Source organism: Castor canadensis, chromosome 13 (genome assembly GCF_047511655.1).
Source record: "Castor canadensis chromosome 13, mCasCan1.hap1v2, whole genome shotgun sequence".
Classification (NCBI taxonomy): Eukaryota; Metazoa; Chordata; class Mammalia; order Rodentia; family Castoridae; genus Castor; species Castor canadensis.
The window spans coordinates 1,604,437-1,620,873 of NC_133398.1; the positions used below are offsets into that span (position 1 = coordinate 1,604,437).

A 16,437-nucleotide genomic window follows, 5' to 3' on the forward strand; every position below is an offset into this window, starting at 1 on the left:
GGCGATCGCGGGTCGGGGTCCGAGTGGGAGACGACTGGAGTGTTGGAGCTCTCCAAGTCCAAGTTCGGTCAGAGCAGAGCCCAGCGCTGGACCGGCGCTGTCCGCGGTGCTGAAGGAGGCGCCCGCGCGCCGGCCCCTCTGGTGCCCGCCCCCGCCCCTCCCCTGTCCCCGCCCCCCGACCTCGCAGGGGCCTAGGCTGACTGAGGCGGATGCAGACCCCGCGTCCTTCCCTCTGAGTTTGCAGAGTCTGGGCAGGGTCCACTGACCTTTACCCTTCTTTTGACAACGCAGAGAAGACATGCTTCTTGCTCCCTGTCCATCTCTGCCCTGGGATTCAGGCTGTGCTGGGTGGAGCGGCATTTGCAGGAAGCAGGTCCCAGGGACCAGAGGCACTGGACCCTACCCTCCTGGTTCTCAGCCTTCAGGAAGGCAGTGCCCAGGCTGCTGACAGAGTGGACCCTAGGCCCAGAAGCCCCCTCCTGCAGGCACAGATCAGAGAACTTTAACTGCTGCTGCTGGCCTTGAAGAACTTTCTGCATTTGGTCACTCCCTGCCCCTTCTCCACCCCTTGGCAGCCAGAGGAAAAGGCACCTGTGATCAAATCTGCATCCTCCTACATGGCCTCAAACAGGTTGCCCCAGATTCCTCAGCCTGAGCTCTCAGTTTGGATAGAAGGAACCTGCTGGGCCACACTGACCCAGGCTGGCTCACCAGGTCTGCAGGACCTCTTGGTGGGAGAGTCCAGGGAAAAGCTAGGGATGGGGGAACTTACCAGCTTCTGCACTTAATACCGAAATAAGTGGTTCACAGCTCCTAGGGTCAGAGGTTCCCTTAAACAGGGCCACCTCTAGCTAGAACACTCCAAAATAGTGTAATTCTGTGCAGCTCAGCCACCATTTACACCCATTTGTTGTGTAAAGTTAGGGGTGCAGGCTTTGTAGCTGTCTCAGTCCAGATGAGCTCAAGGAGATCATCTATAATCTATTCTCCATCTTTCACTTTCCATCTGACCCCTGGGCTGTCTCCCAAAAAGCTTCTGGTTCAATATTGGAAATTCTAGATTTTCAGATGTCTAGTCTGCAAACTTCAGCTGGAAAGGAAGGGTCCACACTCCACCACGCCATCTCACCATAGAGGCAGCTCGTATTTCAAAAGAACAGTGACCATTTTCTCAAATGTCAGATTTCTTTATTCTTAAAATGTGTACATTATAGTTTACTTAAATACAAAATATTCACTTTCCTTTCTGGTAAGAAATTTCACTGACATTTCCATGTCAATTGGCTTCTTTTTAATCAAAATCTTTCCATTAAAAATAAATAAACATTTAAATTATTGAACGACGTACTTGTTAGTCTTAATACATCTTATAATCCTTACACCTTGCCTAAAGTGGCACCCCTGTCTGAGCAGGCCAGGTGAGGGCTGTAACTGCTCACTGCGGGATAGCCCAACACACCCAGTGGATACTCTGCCTAAATCGCGTCCCTCAGGAAGTGGCAGGCTTGTCCCTAGGGAGTGGGGACCTTTAGCTCAGTATGAGGGAAGCTGACAGGTGGCTTTGTCTAATATAGGTTTCTGCAAAGGTCAGACCCGTAAGGGTGCACTACACAACCTGAAATTACACCAGTAAAACTTCCTTTGGGGAAAAGGCATTTGATACCATGCAGAGGCAGTTTAACTGGGGGTTTGCGTACTTCCTTCAAAGATCAGTAACCCCACACACAAGCAGCTTTGAAGACAAGCTTGTGATTTTCTAAAACCCAGGATTCCAGGGGTTAAAAGCATCAAAGAAGAGCCTCCTGTGGCAGAGAAGTGAAGAAGGAGCGCTGAGCTGAGGCACTGAGGCCATTCCTGCCCTCCAAAGGCTGCCGGCCTCTGTACCCAGTTCTCCCACGTCAGCCCCAAAACACAGCTGACCATCTCTCAAGTGGCAGCAGTGACACTGACATTTTAGGGTCTTAAATGACACGCATGTGACCAACTGTTGTTAGGAAACATGTAACTATAAAACATAGAATAGGCAAAGTGGAAATAGTATTTACAACTATCCTAGTCACCCAGGCACACGCGTCCACACGCGTGCAAAGGCATCTGAGCCTAGTTTATCCAAATAAAAAGAAGCTTGAGGGAAAAACCAATGGCCACAAAGGACCAGGCAGAAATATTCCTGAAACTGTGTGTTTGTTTTGCTTGTGTCTTCAGAGGCAAATTTACTACTAGGTAATTGGGTTTTACAAGCATTGTGTTTAAATTGTTAAATGGTTAAAAAAATTATTCCCAAGGACTGGAAAGGCTGAACTTGTGTGGGACCCTCAAGAGCTTCAGGCCAGGGAACCTGGCCTGTAGTGCCCACTGAGCCCGATGTCCTTAGCCTCCTTTAGGGCTAGACAGGGACACAGAGGACAAAGGGATCCTGTAGGTCTCCTGGGGACTGTGCTCCCCTCCCCTACAGACCAGTTCTTACCCACTCCTCCCTCAGGCAGACCCTGCTCTCACCACTACCCACACACCTGGCCCAGAATTCCCCAGGACTGGGATGGTTCTCACTGATGTCTCTTGTCACCAGTGAAGAAACAAAACGGCACTGCCACCACATTGCCCCTTCTAAGCCTCAAGTTTACTTCCTACAGCCCTGGGGTCTTTCCTTTTTTTTGGCAGCAATGAGGTTTGAACTCAGGGCCTCATGCTTGCTAGGTAGGCACTCTTACCACTTGAGCCACTCCATCAGCCCTTCTTTCTGATGGGTTTTTCAAGATAGGGTCTTGTGAACTATTTCCCCAGGGCTGGCTTCCAACCACAATCCTCCTGATCTCTGCCTCCAAAGTAGCTAGGGTAACAAGCATGGGCCACAGGCACCTGGCTAGGTTATTTCTTGAGATACAAAAAAAGACACAAAATTTGCTGCCCTCTGCATCCTGCAGTCTCCCATTTGGAGTAAAATGTCCTGCAGGCCAAGAGGTGACCAGAGTCTTCTTGCTCTGCTGAAAGGCCAAGCTCCATGGAAACAACCTGCTATCCAAGCAAGAACAGACACAGCCCAAATGCACAAATCTGACTGCTGAGAATGAAGTCTGTCTCAGGGGCTGCCAGGGCATGAAACACCAGGGAAGGCCACTGTGTCTGGGCTCTGCTGTGGCACCGTGGCTGGCCTCAAAGGGAAGACGGTGCCCTGTACCTGCTTGTTCTGACCTAGGAGAGAAAACACACAGAAGTCTTTTGCCACAGGAGCTGGAAAGGTGAGGGTCAGATGCCAGGGAGGCAGATGTTTCCACAAAAGTCACTCATGCTCCTCCAAGGGCCATGTCTGGCACGTTTACAAAATCCCTATCACAAACTTCAGCGCTGTGGGTGGCGGGGAGGATGGCTTCCGAAGGTGTCTGTGCTGTGTGGCGGCCTGGGAGGCGGTCTATACAGCTGGGTGGTGGAGCCGGACTTTCCACCGCTTGGACCTCACACGGAAGAAGCAGCACATGACCATCAGGAACAAGGACGAGGCCACGTACAGCAGCAGGCACAGGCTCATGTCCAGGCTGGAGAAGCCCGCCCCGAGAGAGGGTGCAGCTGCCTCCACCTCCGCCAGGGCCCCAGGCCCAGGAGGACTGTGCAGTCTCAGGCCCAGCCGGTGGCGTAAGCTCTCTGGAAGGTCGGTTCTGGGATCAAGCACGTGGGGCAGATGGAGACCGGCAGCATCCTGTTCTCTCCGGGATTTCCCTGGGGATGTGAGTCCTTTGTCTTCCACCTGTCCCCTGCCCAGGGCTCCTCCGTCACCAGGATCGCCCAGGTTCACAGAATATGTGTCCACAAGATTGTCGCCACTGTAGTGTTGCTTTAGGAAGGTAAGCACATGACCCTCATTCCAGCTGTCTAGGCCCTTAATTTCCTCATGGCAGGCTGGGCAGAGGTCTGGAGTGGGCCACGGAACCTTTGGAAACCTGGGGTCCTCACTCAGATGGCCTAGGAGGGAAAAGGGGAGAGCACAATGGGGAAGACCTTTCACTCACACAAAGCTCCACTGCCAACCCCCGCTCCATCCATGCAGTGGGGAGGATGGCTCCCTGCTCCCGCTGGCCCCAGACCGGTCTCCTAGGCACCCTGTGCATGCCCCCTTCTCTCTGGCAGGCTCCTAAGCCTACCCGCAAAGGAAGGACCCTGTATACTCAGCCCCATCTGCTAGTCACCTGGCCAAGCCCTGCCATGAGCCACCCAGCTCCTTCCCTTCCACAGAATTCTCACCTCTGTGCCCTCCTTCCTTACTATGCACCTGAGGCCCACTGTCCCACAAAGCCCCCGATTACTCTAGCCTAATAATGGGGGCAGCTGACAGCACAGCTCCTGGACAGGGCAAGGCCAGCTGGCATCTTATTCCAGATGCCTCAAAATTGAGTGCCCAGGATGAGCACACAGAGCTCAGTTGGAGGCAGGCTCAGGGGAGGGAGGGGAGGGAGACCTGAGAGGCATCTGGGAGAGGAGAAATCCCTGAGCCAGGGCCACCGTGGCAGCGCCTTGAGATGGCAGCTGACAGGGACAGACACAAAAGGCACCATCAGCTCTTAGTGCAAAGAAAAACCAATTTTCTTTAGTGCTTTAGTTGTAATATGTTTTATAACACAGTGGATTAAGTGAAAACCAATAGTGCAGGGCATTTTCTATTTATCTCTATTAAATTTATTTCTCAGTGGAATTATTTTTAAGCCTAATTTTAATCTGCCATTGATTTTGGAATAGTTTGAATTACTTAACTCTGAGAAAATGCATGTGACCTATTTAGATTTTAAGAGGTTAGACTTATAGTCTGAGAACAGATTTAAAGATAATAAAATTCCTTACCAAAAATTATATCCCAAGTTTTCCAGTGTGCAAATTACTACCCTCCTTCTCCACCACCCCCACTGAGTGGAGGGCCTAGTGGGCTACCAGAGGGAAAGTCAGCTTCCATGAGGGCCAGGAGTTCAAAGCCAGGAAACAAGCTGGACAACCCGGGACACAATGGCCTGGGAGGGATGGCCATGCCACACACAGAGGGTTAGCAGTGTGAGGGGCCTCAGAGATAGTTGTTACTGTGTCCATGCTGACCTCACGCCCCAGGATACACAGATCCACCCCGCCTCCCAACCCCGCGCTGACACCTCCAGGCTGCTCACTTGGCACGGCTCTCCTCACCTGCCAGGCGGCTGTTTACTGCATTATGCTTCTTCCAGAGCCAGAGAACTGCTTGGTCGAGAGTTTTCACTGAGTCCATGGACTCTTTAGCCATCGCCTCGAAATGCTCACCACATTCTTTGCACCCAAAGAAGGTGTGAACATACTTCCTCACAGTCTGCAGCACAGCCTGGGGGTCATCTTCAAAGCCTGTAGGAGGAAGAAGAGTCCTGGTGCTCCCAGCCTCTGGTCACCAAACCCCTGATTTGTCTGTCTGCCCAAGCCATCTGAGAGTGTGGAATGGCCCTATGCCTCATGTAACACAGGCAAAACCAAGAGTCCTCACAGAGGAGACTGTGGACAAAGCCAGGAACCACCATTTCCCCAGATACCCAACACAACTGGAAGGTACAGAGGGCTGCATGAGGACAGCTGACAGGGAATACTTCACTGGCATGAAGACACTGGTTGAGCACTATGACCACGAATACTTAAAAAAAGGACATGCTAACACCCCTCAACCAGGCTCCTGGTTGTCTTTCCTTGGCCTCGTGACCCAGAAAGTGATGTAATCCCAAAGAGGGATTTTTCCTTGGGATTTGTCAGCTGTGTGCAACCTCTCATGACCCATGAGCTACTCCCAAGGATGGCACTGGGCACTGAGGCTGCTCACTTTGAGCCTGAGCTGCCATGTTTTCAAATCCAAGGAAAACACACCAAGAGAGAGTCTGGCCTTGGAGAGCACTTTTCCAGGACAACCTTCCCTGATAGGTGGGCAGCAGCAGTTACCAACTGGCCAGCTGCCAAGTTCCTCTGGGGTGAGTGACAGGGCAACAGGCCGAGAAGGGCCTTCATTCTTTGAAAAGGTTGAGCCTCCGAAAATGTGGTGGTTTTAAAAGAAAACAGTCCAATGGTGACACACACACCTGTAATCCCAGCACTCAGGAGGCTGAGGCAGGATCTCAAGCTCCAGGCCAGCCTAGGCTACGAAGTGAGACCCTGGTCTCAAAAATAAAAATAAAAGACAAAGAAAAGAAAAGAGCCCAGCATCTACGGTCACTGCTCAAGGCTGTGTGCAAAGCAATGCAATGCAAACGGGATGGGCACACAGAGCAGACGCTGAAAAAGAAAACCAAATGGTACTCCAAAAAGCAAAAACACCCCACAGTAGAAGGAAGCAGCCAGAAGCGAAGGAAACCGAAGATGGTGGCACAGGGCTGAGTGTGCAAGCAGATGTGTAAACAAGGGAAGATGGGATCAAAGCCAACTACGAATCAGCACTAAGAGAAGTGCAGCAAAGTGACCGTGAAGACCACCCACGCTCTGGGACGGAGTCTGTGTCTGTCCACAGTGGGCATGCTCAGAGCCTGCCTGTCAACACCAAGAGTCTCCTGGGTCTGAGTCTTTGGATTTACACCAAGTCCTGCACTGATGTCACTCAGAGAGGATGGACTTCAGCATTCCAACTCTCACGGGCTTTGAGCCTGCCTGTGGACACTGAGCAGCACCCAGGGTAAGATGCAGACGCTGGCTGTGACCAGGCCGTCTGGCCTCCTCTTCCCACCAGGAGATCTCCAGACATCTGCCTCACATCACAGTAATCCCCCTCCTCTTCCCCGCCAAGCTGCTGCCCGCTCGGCGATCTAATCTTTAAAGTGGACAAGAATCATAAACCTCTACCTGGAGGAAGATTAGAGTGCGGCTGGCGCTTTAGCAGACGGGGTTTAAACGTGCAATGAGGAACGAAAGCCTCCAAGACTTAATCCTGTGTCTGACCCAGTTCCTCGGCAGGGACCCCTCTGTGGAGATGGCGTCAGGTCATACTGATGGGAGACGAGTACTAGGCTGTTGAGTGTGGGCTGCTATTTGCCGAATGAGGACCGTCTGACATGCCACACCCAGTGTCCCAGGAACTGTGCCGCTGGCCACACTGCTCTGCCTTCAGAGGGTGCCATCTCTTGCGCACACCCTCAGGGCTCTCAGGAGCACCCAGACCAGGAGTACTGTGGGCTGGTGCACACTTCCTCTTCACCAGAACTTTCCCCTCATACCCGCAAGGCGTGGGACTTACAATGGGTCTGAATGGTCTGGTTGCACAAAATCACGCAGTGCTGCTATTCTGGTTTCAGTATCTGTGCAGAAAGCTCCTGAGGTTTCTCACCCAAAACACACTTTTTTCTGATTCCCACAAGAATGTGGAGTTAAGAGCCAATCTCCCCCACTAGACCCTAGGGAACAGTGATCCATGCTGCCCTGAGGAGAGACAGGGAAAGATGGTCCCTAATCTTGGACAGGTGTCTTTTTGCCAATATGACTTTGCTGCTTCTCCTATAAGTAAGTGGAATCTCTTTTCCTAGCCCCGAATTTGGTCTGGACCAACAGGATGTGGCCAAAGGAGACAGTATAACAACTCGCTGAGGCTTGCAGGATCCTTCCTAACCCTGGTACCAGCTGGTGAGAAGACGGAGCTGGGCTGTGGGAGCAAGAACCACTCCCAGGCCCCTGGAAAGAGCAGACAACCATAGTCACAGGAAAGAGCCATGTTCACGAACAGAAAAAGCATCCATCCAGCCTAGACCAAACTGAACCGTGAGCAAATAGCGCAGTAGGCAGCACGTCAGTCTCATAAACCACAGCACTGTGCACTGTGCACTATGGTACGGTAACTACAAGAGTTTTCTTTCTGGCGAATGTGCTGGACTTCATGAATCAAAAGGCTTGCTTTGTTTGGCTTAGTGAAAACATGAGTGGCCCTGAGACTAAAGCTTAGCAGCTAAAATACAAGCACGTATTCTGATGGCTACCAGGGGCTTGCTTGAACAGGGACACACACACAGGAAGTCCAGAGTGGACACAAAGTCCCCCACATACCTTGTGAGGGGAGCAGCTGCTAACTTTGATTCTGGTATTAAACCCAACCTTTGGGCTTTACAGTTTTTAACCTCTAGTGGTGGGCAGCCTCTGAGATGTTCCTATCTCTGCCTCCGAAACTCAGGCCCAGTGTAATCTGCTCTACTCGGGCACGGTGGGCCCAGTGACTGCTTCCTACAGGCAGGGATGGCATAGATGACAGGTGTCACTAAGACACACACCTCCTACAGCTCACTCTCATGAAGCCAGCTGCCACAATACGAACGGCCCCTATGAAATGAATTGAGAGAAGCCTCTGGCCAATATCTAGCAGGGACCTGAGGGCTTAGGGGTGCAACTGGCAAGAAACACCAATAAGGGATCTGGGAAGTGAGTGTTTCCCCAATTGAGCCTCAGATAAAACGTGTTCATCAGACTGAAGTGGAGTTAAGCCACACCCAGACTCTGACCCATAGAAACTGTAAGAAGACAAAGGTGGGCTTTTTTTCTTTCTGGGGTCATGGGGAGGAGATACTGGGATTTGAACTCAAGGTCTTGTACTTTGTGCAAGGCAGGAGCTCAACCAGTTGAGCCACACTCCGGCCTTTTTTGCTTTCAGTATTTTTTAGGTAGGGTTTCCTGGTTTTGCCTGAGGCCAGGTTCAGACCACAATCTTCCTACCTACACCCTCCCTCAGAGCTGGGATGACAGGTGCACACCACCATGCTTGGCTTATTCATTGACAGTGGAATCTCCTTTTTTTTTTGGCAGTACTGGGGTTTGAACTCAGGGCAAGTTACACCCCTTGACTTTCTGCCCAGGCTGGCCTCCATCTCTGTCTCTTTGGTGGCTGGGATTTACAGGTGTGAGCCACCGTCCCTGGCTAGGGTGTGCTGTTAAATTTGGAGATAATGTGTCATGCACGACACGTGTGTGCATTCTGAAAAGACACTCACTACCCTCTTCCTTAGCAAAGGCCTCTGAGCACCTGGATGACACATCTCACAGATATTAAAACAAAAAAATCCTTGCAGGTGCTTGTCGTGACACATGACACGCACCAATGCAGTCAGGGGGTCGGGTAGCCAGTGCCACCTCGGCCAGACAGATGGTGTACCTGTGCCGGCCAGGGCTTCCGGATGGATCGAGGCCTGAACAGTTAGAGTGTGGAACAGCTTCCAGAGGGAACATGGGTAGCCCCTCAGCTCCAGTCGGCTGCCTTGACATCCTACCCACTTCACATGGTTGGTAAGAAAGAGTCCAGAAATCTGGAAAAAAAAGCCACAAAGAACTTAAGATAGCTGTTAAAATTGAAAACAGCTACAAGATGCCCCCCACTCCCGCCTCCGCCTCCCCTGACTGGTGGTAGGTACACTAGCCTACCATTCATCAAAACTTCCTCACTAGGTCTGGCTCAAGTGGTGGAGCACCTGCCTAGTAAATGGGAAGTGTGAGGCCCTGAGTTCAAACCCCAGTACTGCCAAAAAAAAAAAAAAAGAAAAAAAACCCTCCACTGCACAGGGCACTTGAGGTCACACCCAATTCAAAGCAAATATGAGAATAAAAGTCCCAATAAAGGAGTTCTGAGAACTCAGTGAGGCAGCCTGCTCCTGCTCTTGTTCAATATTTGGCCACAAGGGCAGGTCTATCTGTATGTTTTTATTTTATTTATTTTGATTTTTTATGAGCCTATATTAGTTGATCAGGGAGGGTTAGTTTTGATGCACATGTGCTTACAATTTATCTTAATTAGATTCACCCCCTCTATCATTCTCCCCCAACCCCCACACCCCTCTAGCTGTACTTTGACAAGTGAATAATATTAAGCATAAAAGACATCTACCCTTTCTGGTACATTAGGATCAATTATGATGAAAACATCATGAGGAAAAGCAACTAACAGTAAAAACTTCAACTAACAAGGTGCATTCGCTTCTCAAAAGTGAACGGCTGAGCCAGGCGCTGGTGGCACACACCTGTAATCCTAGCTAATCGGAGGCTGAGATCAGAAAGACTGAGGTTCAGGCCAGCCTGAGCCAATAATTCTCGAGACCCTCATCTCCAAAATAATCAGAGCAAAATGGACCAGAAGAGTGGCCCAAGAGGTAGAGCGCCTACTTTGTAAGTGTGAAGCCCTGAGTTCAAATCCCAGTTCCACCAAAAAAAAAAAAAAAGAAAAAAAAAGGAAAAGCAGTGAGCAGGTGGCATGATGCAGGGCAGCGAGCCCAGCAGGCGCAGCAGCTACACCCGCAGACAGGCTGCACCCACCCAGGACAATGTGTGTCACAACAAGCCTCTCCTGCCTCCCGCCAAGAGCTACTGAGCCCACTCCACTCACTCCAGGCACCACAGCACTGCAACCCGAAGTTTAGAGAAAAGGTGGAAGAGAAACCAAGGCAATGCAGCACCATATGTGCCTAAGGTGCAACAGTACGTGACAGCCAGGGCAAGATGGCGGCACAAAGATGCCCCTGACCAGAAGGCCTGGTCAGGCAAAGACGAGGACTGACCATAGGAAGGCTGGATAGTCAGTGAGGGTTACTATTCACTGTCAAACCTCAGCCAGAGAGAAGTCCCAGTCTGGCTGGGGAGGGAGCAGCAGGAGGGAGCTTTGCTACTTGGCAGGATGGTCTGAGAAGGAAGGCCCACACGTGCTGCTGCCCAGCCTCCCAGCCTCCAGCGGCTGCCACACTCACCAAACACATTGCCATTAGGTAGAAACTTTAGAAGAGTTTAGTGAAGCTAAAAAAAAAAAAGGCGGGCAGAGTGGCTTGAGTGGCTCAAGTGGTAAGAGCGCCTGCCTAGGAAGCATGAGCCCCTAAGTTCAAACCCCAGTCATGCCAAAAAAGACCCAAAAACACCAAGCTGGCACACAAGCCTGTAATCCCCATATTAGGGAAACTGAGGCAGAAGAATGAGAGTTTGAGGCCAGCCTGGGCTCATCAACCCCACTGCACCCCCCCAAAAAAACCCAAACCCCAAAAGCCCCAGCTTTGCACTGTTTGAGGGAGCACTCGTTCCCCACCGGATGGATCACAGGGTGCTCTTAGGGGACTGTCCTTAAACGAGGCCTTCAGAGTGACCTGCCAGTCTTGCACAGGTGAGGGAGTGACGTGAAGTTGTCACAGAAATAAGAAAAGTAAAAAAAAAATTACTGAGGTTTTTCCACATAGGGAACAGGGCCTACGCTGTGGGCACCAAAGTATTCACAGCAATGTCAAGGCCAAGACTACTGTCTGCAGGCAAATGTGGTTTTCCTCTTCCTCACTGCAGACTCTGGGTCCTGTGCCCCAGGCAGGTAAGAGAAGTGTTATGTACATGAGAAGAGTGGCAGCCCGTAGGGGCACCCAAGCTGGGCAGGGGTCTGGGGCTCACCCGCATCTTGTTGTTGACCAGGTCGAGGACAGCATTGTAGGGGATCCTGTCCAGGGGGAGGCTTGCCAACCACTCCTGCAGCGTCTCCAACAGCTTCCTGACTGGAGGTCTCCCAGGGAACAGCTGAGTGAGGAAAGACCCAGCTTGAGAGACTGGTCAGGAAAAGCACCACCCACGTCTTGGGGGACCTTGAGTAGGCTGTGACCAGGAGAGGAGGTAGAGCTCCACAGAACAGGACTAAGTCCCACGCCAACATAATCCCTACTCCACACAGCTAACCTAGCTGGGGGCTAACCTAGAATGCAGGGGCTCTCTCAGAACCAAGGTTCCTCTAATGGGAGGCTGGGAAATCCAAGTGGTATAGGGCAGACGTCTAGCCGGCACCACTCTCCACCCCATCCTCTGCATCTTGTCTACCTGTGTCTCTATGCGTGGCTCGTGCCAGGTGGCTACTTCGTGGTGAAAGACCTCTGTCACAGCGTGTGACATTACGAAGTTGTCAAGGGCTCGCTGGTCACTCACTGCCTGCTTACTTATCCTGCTTTTCTCATGACAGTGAGACCGGCAACCCAACAGCCTGGAGCAATAGTGCACTAACAGGAGCCCAGCAATCTTGGACCTCAAGCCTCCCACTTTTGCCTCCCAGTTAACTGGGAGGACAGGAGGATGCTGCACATGTACAGGCAGCATAAGGGATGCTGGGAGAATGCTGGAAACCTGAGCTGCCCTATTACTGACAATGAGGCTAAAATAAGCAGCCAGACCAGAGCGCACATTTAAACACAGCAAAACAACTACCAACTGGCCAATATTAAATGCTTTTAGACACTTAAGGAAGTTCAGAAAAATTATTAACAATAATTTGCTATCTTGATTTAAGGCGCTCCCTCACGCATGAGGCCCTTGCTCTGCACCATGTACGTAAGTCCTCGAGAGTTGTGGCTGACTGCAAGGAGGACCAGGAGGGAAATGTAGAGCCTGCACATCCAGGGAGACAAGGACCTTGCCAATGGGCAACAGCTGTGCACTAGAGCCAATCAGTTGGCTGGCAGCCATCATGGGGCAGCACTACCCAGAGTGACAGGACGGGCAGATTAGCAGGACACTTTCTTAAAGGAATGAGGCCAGCTAAATCTGCCTCAAGTCCAAATGCCACAATGAGGTTAAAAAAAAAATCTCTGAACAATTTTCACTTATTCACCTGAAACCTTACGTGACTCATTTAAATATAAATTCTATTTCCTTTATTTTTCAAAAGTCATACTGTCTGTATAATGCTGACTATTCAAATGGTTTAATATAAATAGTTCTGTTGGGGCCTTCCATTTGGCAAGAGAAGTCCTACAAAACCCAGCTCCCTGTCCTTTAGACGGACCAAGTAATCTGGGGGTCCAGTGCTATGTCTGTGACCACGAGACATAGTTTCTGTGACCAACAGTGGGGTGCATGGATGGGGAGTTTGGGGTCAGGCAGTCCCTGAAGTCAGACATCGGCAGGACCACATCCAGGCCAGACAGTGCTGCTACAGCCAATAGAATGGGGGACTGGGTTTGTCCCAGGGGAAGTGGGATGGCCTCTCTCTCACAGCTCCACTAACATACTGTTTGACCCAGAAAAAGACAACAGCCACTGATCCTGAACCCTGGACCCAGATGTTCTTGGTGGGAACCTGCAATGACATCTCTCATCTCTGCACCCAGCTAACGGGAGCATCTCACCTACCCCATGTACCACTCAAGGTAGACATTGTCTTGTGTGAACAATGGCCATCCTCCTAGGGCATCTGAACACATTGCCCATCTTCTCCCTAAATTCCCACCTGTGCCCTCCCCACCCTTCCTGGCCTGGGCCCTCCTGCCCTGCCCTGAGTCCTGCTTTCTAGGAGGTGTCTGAACCCGCCAGCTCTGCACACTACTCCAACCTGCTCATACAGGGCTGCCTGAGAAGTGTACCTACTACACGAAGTCCACCAGCCCTGCTGAGTCACCAGACCTGGACAGGTCTCCCTCCATCCTCCCCCAAACCTGGCCAGGTCTCCCTTCATCCTCCCCCAGGGCTTGTTTAGTATCGTGTACAGAAGCCTTACACGGCTTCTGGGAGGTCATGGGTGGCCTCAGGTCTTTAGCCTGACCCTTGACACAGCAGGGACCAACTCTCTTCCTATGGTGGGGATAAGGACTCCTCCCTGAACCTGGCATGGGCACAGGTCCCCAGCTCCACTCACACAACACACACCAGCATGTCTTATGGCTCTGTTTAGCCTCCACCCCTTCAAAGCCCACCAAGCTTTCCCCACCCAGGGACTTCGGAGGCTCCTGCCATCCGTCTCCAGACAGGCAGAGCCCAGCCTTTTATACATGCTTAGCTTATGTCCTTGCCTCCCTCAGGCATGCAGTAGGCACTGAAGAAATATCAGCCCAAGGAGTCAAAGCACAGGCTTGACCACTGAAAGAAAGGCAAGAGTATGTAACTTAGGTGGGCTGAGCCCCTCAGCTGACAAACGGCTGAATCCCCACCCTGCTTAGAGCCAGAGCAGAGCCACCCACACCTTGGCAACGACAGTCACAAACTCCCTGAGAGTCTTCAGCTCGGCTCCAGCCAGGGACCTGTGGGCAGCCAGCTCCACCCTCAGCAGGTAGTGCAGACCCGACTCCAGGTCGGCTGTGTACAGCTTGGCCCTGAGATGGAACATGGGAAAATCAGGTACACAAGTTCCCCTCTTGCTCCTGCCCCAGTCCCCAGGGAGGTTTCCTGCAGGACCAGCGTCACAGAGGCATCTGAGAGCCGTGCCCTGCAGGACCACTTCTACTGCACCCCACCCCACCCCGGCTTCTTTGCCACACAAATACTTGCCTGTTGAACTCTCTCCAAACCACCACCTCTGAATTTTCTTCTTTGTTAGGCTTTTCAGGCAAGGAAAGTAGTTTTTTCCTCACATCTGGCAGTGACTTCAAATAAGAGGAGAAAAATGATCGGAGAGGCTTCACGCTGTGAGGGATAAGGGAGGGAGGGAGAAAAGAGAAGAGAAGAGAGAGAGAGAGAGAGAGAGAGAGAGAGATGTGGAGACGCCATGCCAGGAGCCGCTTTTGTGGCCATTCAGCTGAGGTATCTGTCCCATGGGCTGAAGCCACCCACTGTCTGGAGGATGTGATTTACTCTGGGCACGTGTTGGGGGTCTGGGAGGCAGAGGTGGCAGTGGACACTTGGCCACAGCTGGCCTCAGGAGCTGCCCTCCCATGAGAAGAACAGAACATGGAACCCACAGATCATAGACAAATGAAAGCTGCATGGATTACGATTCACTTGAGCCTGGTGGCACTTAAGATGTTTGTAAAGCTGGTCTGAGCACCTGCCAAGATCAGCTTTATCTCAACTGCGATTTCTAACATGCCAAAGACACACCCACAATCTGCTAGCTGGGCAGGCATCTGGAAGCCAAGCCTGACGGGCAGCATCTCCTGAGCTGTCTGCTGGGCTGGCCCCATGGCTCACTCTGGGTACCTGGCAGACGGCACTTAGAATGATTCCACTGTAGCTCAGCTCAGACACATCCAAGGCGTGCAGAAATTATGGTCATTCCCAAAGAGAATGCGGCAGCACTAGCTGTGAAAGTACTGCTGTGATTTTGTGTTAGGAGTTGTACCTATGACACTTGGCACTACACAAACATCAGTCTTTGGAACCCAATGGTAGTTGTGGGGCCATTTGGAGCCCATCTTAAGAAGACTGATGACTTCAGGTACCCTCAGTATCTTTTTTTTCCAGCAGTACTAGGTTTTGAACTCAAGCCACTTGCTAGGCAGGCACTTCATAGCTTAAGTCACACCTCCAACTCTCTGAGTCTATTTTTGCTTTAGTTATTTTTGAGATTGGAGCTCACGTTTTGACACGGGGCTGGCATCAGACCATGATCCTCTTTGCTCTCTTCCACATATCTGGGGTCACAGGTGTGTACCACCACGCCCGGCTTATTGATTGAGACTGGAGTCTTCCTAACTTTTTGCCCAAGCTGCCCTCAAACCATGATCTTCTGTTCTCTACCTCCCAAGTAGCTAGGATTACAGGCATAACCTACCATGCCTCACTATTTTTTCTTTTTAAAAGGATGTATACCTAAGGAACTGTGGTGTGTTGGGGCTTCTGGCAGGACCCTCACTGCCTTGTCAACCTTTGAAGATGCTAAGACAGAGCCCCGTATGGCAGGACATGTGTGCGGGATCCTTTCAGCGTGTTCCCAACACTCAGAGTGGCCTGAGTGTGGTGACCTAGCAGGAACTGCTGGAAAAATGATGCTAAGCACATACCTGCTAGATGGCAAGGTTTGTACTTAGCATACCTAAGAAGGACACAGCCTTCCTGAGGTTGAGGGCCTTTCGACTTTCCTCTTTGCTTGCTTTCTGTATCTTCACTCAAATTTACTTTATTGGGTCTATCAGAACACACAGGCACAGGACAGAGGGACAGAGGGCACATGAGCATTTCTGTTCTCCCCTTGAGGAAAGAGGACCATGAGGGCACAGCCTGGATGACCCTCACCTCTCATTCTGGAGAGAGGGGCACCTGTGCTTACCAGTGAAAGACAAGACACAGATCAGCCATCCTAGAGCTGGGCTCAGGAGTGCACCAATGGACACATGCTGGATTTGGGGTTTGTTCAGAAGTCCATGAAAACACAGTACAGACAACAAGTGCTCTAGAGTCTGGGGCATGGACAGAATAAGCCTATGTGGGCGGCCAGGTCAAAGCCTCCCTGGATTTGAGCCCGCTGGACTCTCCTTGTCCTATGGACTCTTGAGCATTTGCACCATATGGCAAAGAGGCATGAGCTTCCCAAGACCCCACTGAACACTGCAAATATTCCCTATGCCAAACTAGCACTTACACATTAATTAGTCCATGAGACCCATTTGGGTAAATCAAGTAACAGGAAGGAACTGAAGAAATGCCCAGTGACTGCAGGAATGCTTTGTCCCCATCCAGTGCTCTGCTCACCACAATGTTCTCATAAGGAATCAAATCTAAGATCACCTGCAAAAGGAGAAAATCGTGCTACAGTCACTGAGGATGGTG

General features: G+C 51.2%; 1 protein-coding gene across 1 annotated transcript in view; it reads right to left on the minus strand.

Annotated features, from left to right (window-relative positions):
- Positions 1 to 1,276: 1,276 nt before the first annotated feature.
- Positions 1,277 to 16,437, minus strand: part of Qsox2 (quiescin sulfhydryl oxidase 2) — a 31,695-nt gene continuing 16,534 nt past the window's right edge. Inside the window, exons 6-12 of the mRNA XM_020183533.2 lie at positions 16,250 to 16,395; positions 14,221 to 14,355; positions 13,916 to 14,045; positions 11,368 to 11,490; positions 9,110 to 9,260; positions 5,164 to 5,352; positions 1,277 to 3,957 (exon numbers count right to left, since the gene is read on the minus strand). Coding sequence (XP_020039122.2) covers positions 3,410 to 3,957; positions 5,164 to 5,352; positions 9,110 to 9,260; positions 11,368 to 11,490; positions 13,916 to 14,045; positions 14,221 to 14,355; positions 16,250 to 16,395 — 1,422 coding nt within the window. The 3' untranslated portion in view covers positions 1,277 to 3,409. The remainder of the gene's footprint in view (positions 3,958 to 5,163; positions 5,353 to 9,109; positions 9,261 to 11,367; positions 11,491 to 13,915; positions 14,046 to 14,220; positions 14,356 to 16,249; positions 16,396 to 16,437) is intronic.